This window comes from Crocodylus porosus, unplaced genomic scaffold (genome assembly GCF_001723895.1).
Source record: "Crocodylus porosus isolate Cpor-Errol unplaced genomic scaffold, CroPor_comp1, whole genome shotgun sequence".
In the NCBI taxonomy this organism is placed as follows: domain Eukaryota; kingdom Metazoa; phylum Chordata; order Crocodylia; family Crocodylidae; genus Crocodylus; species Crocodylus porosus.
This window is the reverse complement of record NW_017728931.1, coordinates 121,740,090-121,744,650: the sequence shown is the minus strand read 5'-3', so window position 1 is coordinate 121,744,650 and position 4,561 is coordinate 121,740,090. Positions and strand designations below refer to the sequence as shown.

The following is a 4,561-nucleotide window of genomic DNA, read 5'->3' as shown; positions in this document are numbered from 1 at the left end:
TCCGAGCGCGCAGGCGGCGGCGGCAGTATCGTGCTGGTGCTGACGCGGTGGTCCAGATCCTGCGCCCCTGGGATTTCCAAGCATGCACCACCTGGGTAAAGGGAGTAGAAAAAAAAAATGCATCAAGCCGCCAGGGAGGGGGGTTTTGCCCCTCAACAAACCCGTTTCCAAACACAGAGACCGCTCAATCCTGAACAAACCCTCGTGGGCCAACAAAACCTGGGCAACTGCACTTAAGTGTTTTCTATCGAGAGAGTATGAAACCGCTTTGGTCTCAAGCCCTTGTTCTGATCTTTTGCAGAGTTCTAGGAAAGAAAACGCGCCAGGGAAAGAGCCGAAGCCTCTGGGAAGTGGGAGCCGGCTTGTCTACCACTGTGCTTCTCAACTTTTTCAAACCCAGGACAACCCTGGTGCGATCCCGCTCTGGCCCAGGCATCTCCCTCCACCATTTTCTCTCCGGATCTGCAGATCAGATTTGCTGTAGGTGGAAACTATATCAATGCAAAGGCTTGCATTGGCCTCGGACCAGTTTAAATCTCATCTGGCTTCTTAAAATATCACCTAAGTGGGATTAAAGTGGTACTGAGCCTTGTGAAGACAAAGAGCTCTAATTTGGTGGTCAGAGAGACATCTTAAGCCCACAGATTTTACTTCAGCTGCCATGCCACTAGGTTTAAAAAAGTCCAGCAGGTTAGCTGAGCTTGAATCGTAGCCAAAAAGTGCGGTTGGATTATGGCAGTGCAAGGGATGCAAAACGTCTTTTTGCGTCTCCCTGTTTTTTAAAATAACATTAAATTCAGATAAGATTTTCCCACTGTTTTGAATGTTGGAAACTGACTGAATTAAGGAGGAAAGTGAGACTCCACTATCTCCATAGGCTTTGAATGTTCCTGAATACAAAACAATGTTTCTGAGAAAAAACAAAAACATAAGTCAATCTGGACCAAGTTTAGCAGGGCAGCTTTCCCAAAGAGCAATGCTGAGATGATGTTACTTCCATGTGTGCCCAGAGGGAAGGAATGGGAAGTGTGTGCACCTACCTAGCAGTGCTGGCAAAGCCAATGCAAAATGAACAGCGATGGTGGGGCGTGTAAAAGTCAGCAAAGGAAAACACAGGGAACTTTTTCAGCACAGAAATCCAGCTGACCTCCATGATCCCTGCCAACTGCACAGTCAGGGTTTGAGTACAATTCAACCTATACCTACAAACGTTTGTTTTCAAAAAGATAAACAACACTGCAAATTTATTTCTTACAAACATATAAATTATTTTATTTACAAAGCCATGTTACAAAAAAATAATAATAATAAAGCAAAAAAACCCCAAACAAACAAACAAAAAAATACAATCGCTCACTAGAGAATATCTCCAGGCCTGGTGTTGAACCATGGCAGTATCAATCAGATACGGGTTTGTTCTGTTTTTCCTTTTTTTAAACTGTAAGCCATAGAATTTACTATTTACACCTACTTTAGACATTTACTCTGCTTACAATTATCACAAGCATGGAATGAACTCTATTTGATACTGCTAATACATAAAGGTGCAGGACAAAGAATGAAAATACTTAGTGTTACAAAATATGGATTGTAGAAAAGAAATTGACTGTACAAGTATGGCATTTTTTCTTTAGAATGATTGGACATGCTTTCTTCAAAAGTCTTCTGGAAAAGGTTCTAAAATCTGTAGTAGGAAAGCACAATAGAGCAGGTGCAAATTTGTTTCTGTGCAACAACAGTTATTTAATATACCCCATGACTGACCAGCTATGCAAAACCCACAGAGTTTTGTTAAAGTGCCATGGGTCAACAGCATAACAAAATATAAGGTGTAAATAGAAAAATTTCTTTTTTTCTTTTTTAAAACAAGAGTTCACTGAGATCAGCAGTAATAGAATATGCTGTATAAACTATTCTCTACAAAGGTTGATCAGCATTATTTACAATCGTTACATTGATACAAAAGAAGGCATACAAGTTATCCAAGTCGCTTTTTATGGCTGACGGGCCTATGCATTGCGTATGTGTAACAACCAAAGCTTCTGAGCCTCTATTGCTGGAAACGAATCACAAGATCTTCAGGCAAATGGGGGAGAAAAAGAACTGCTGAGTGAATGCTACACTAAGAATGCATTATAGGCTGGTCCAGTTTATATCCATTTTTTTAATGTTTATTTCCATTTCACTTTTCAGGCTGATTTTTTAATACATAGAAAATTAAATAATGATTCTGTATGAAGGAAGAAATACCATGGGGTTTTCACTTGATGCTTAGCTTTCCCGAAATGCTGTCAGGTCTAAGCCAGTTCAAAAATACATATAAAGCAGCATTCAAAGGACAGTCTCCATATTCCAGCTTTCCAATTAAAAGATGCATGTTAAGAGCTAAAACTTCTTAAAACTACTGAATTGCTCACTCCTTCAGTCATTGACTAGCATTATTTCTCAGAAGCAGCCACTGAATCTCACAACCACTTGTTTTCCCTCCAAAGGTGAAGTGACAGTTGATTAATTAGAGGGTGACTTTGTTACTGAGATTTTTTAAATCCTGCAGTTTTACAACTCAAAATAAATTAAAAAAAATCAACATAGTACTGCTCCTAAAACTAAACAAGACAAAAATTGTGCAAAAATAACAAAGATATGTACACATTTTTTCAGTCTGAAGAAATGTACAATAAAAACATAATTCAAAGAACATCTTAAAAATATAAACATTGCTTCAACTTTCCTAAGTTTCATACTGTTTCTGAAACTATTCCGGTCAGTTAGCTCCGAAATATAGCAAAACATAAATTATTACAAAATTAACACTATAAAAATTTACTTTAAGAATATCTTCTAAACTTTTTTCAAAGGGTCTAGCCTTGTTTATAATTGCTTAAACATTTTATAAGTTTTAAAATCTGCCTTAAGCCTTCTTTTTTTAAAAAAGAAAGTAGTAATAATCTCCCTATTTGCAGTCTCTCTCCTTTCCCCAAGATGTAAATAAACCAGCATAAGTGCACTTTAACACTGTAGAAATAAAAATTAACTCCTCTGAACTAATGTTCCAGTACCTAGTATCAACCTTCCGATTATAAAATCTACATTTTATAAAAAAAAAAATATTCAGTAATCCTATAAGAAAATACTGTCAGTGCAATTCTACTGATGCAAACCAGTCTGTTTAACTCTTGTCCTTGCATCCAGATCTTTTAATGAAGCAAACCATTAGTTTGATCTTAAGGGTCTAGACTCCTGCCAATTTTCATGTCGAGTTCCTACTAACAATAATGGGAGTTAGGTGCATAAATCGACTATGCCTTGACTGGAGTACAGATTCCTTAGGACATTTATCCTCTGAATGCTGAGCACTTGGATCTCCCTCTGAAGTCAACAGGAGCTGAGGTGTTAAGCACCCACCAGGATTATTCTCTACAGTTACAATGCCCCAATTGTTACACACTGCTAAGAAATGCACTCAGTAATATTTCTTATCCATAGGACAAGCATAAATACAGGGATTACTGTAGTTTTTAGGTAATGACAAGCAGTTTGGGGAACAACTGAAAATAAATTCAAACCATAAATTTGATTATTCTGGAATGTCCACTGTCAGTGCTGTAGGAAACAAAGGGAGCAATGCAATACTAACAGCTTGAAAAGTCGTGAAACAGAACAAAGCAGAATGCACAGATCAGTGGCAAATACTAAGTAAGAAACTAAACAAACTAAACTAGTACAGTTTTCTGTAAATTTAAAATTTTCTTTAAAACCACAAATTGATAAAAGGTTAAATCCACCTGCAGGACAGAAAAAAAACCCCTGTGGAGTAGGGCTGCTGAGAGCTAGAGATCATCGGCTGGTTCCATTTCATTCTTATGGAAGAGTCCTTATCCTGCCAGTCCGGTTTGATGTCTTCTAAGAAAAGAAATCAGAGCCAGTTTCAAAACCAAGAAATTACATTTTTCAGTATATGCATTTAATAGTCAACACTGTGACTACTTTCATAATGCAACTAATGCTGCAAGGAATAATAATAATAAACCCTCTTGTTAGGTCTTGTAATAACTGAAGTTGAATCCCTTTTGCAAAATGTAGGTCCCTGGCAGACATTACGTTTACTACACGACTCATCGGTTGATAGTCTGATAAGTTACATGCCATGCCACATGTTCACCCAAAATGCCAAACCAGCTACAAAGATGTTCCTCATTTAACATGGAACATCTTTGTGGCTCATTTGTCTGTTTCTCTAATTTGAACATGTGGCATGTTAAGGCTTTTCCTGCAGCCTGGTTGCCTCACAACCCTTTTCCACTACAGTACTAGGTGTGAAGCTTCCCCTGCTTGGCTCTCCCCACTCTGCAAGCTGAAAGCCACATGCTTGGCAGCTGGTTGCTGGGATTGTGCAGCTTTCAATTTGCTGAGCAGGAGGAACCAATCCACTTGCCTTGCCCGATAGCTGCAAACCCACATGCCCTACAATTCTGCACACTGGGGATGTGTGAAGCAGGCAGTATTTCATAGTTTCATAGTTTGTAGGGTCGGAAGGGACCTGAGCAGATCATCTAGTCCG

At 38.6% G+C, this 4,561-nt stretch overlaps 1 protein-coding gene across 3 annotated transcripts in view; it reads right to left on the bottom strand.

Moving 5' to 3' along the window:
- Window positions 1–1,243: 1,243 nt before the first annotated feature.
- The window catches only part of ATXN7L1 (ataxin 7 like 1), a 190,142-nt gene continuing 186,824 nt past the window's right edge, over window positions 1,244–4,561 (bottom strand). For all 3 annotated transcript variants that reach the window (XM_019543564.1, XM_019543561.1, XM_019543562.1), the window contains one exon: window positions 1,244–3,903. In XM_019543564.1, the coding sequence (XP_019399109.1) occupies window positions 3,862–3,903 (42 nt within the window). In that variant the 3' untranslated portion in view covers window positions 1,244–3,861. The remainder of the gene's footprint in view (window positions 3,904–4,561) is intronic.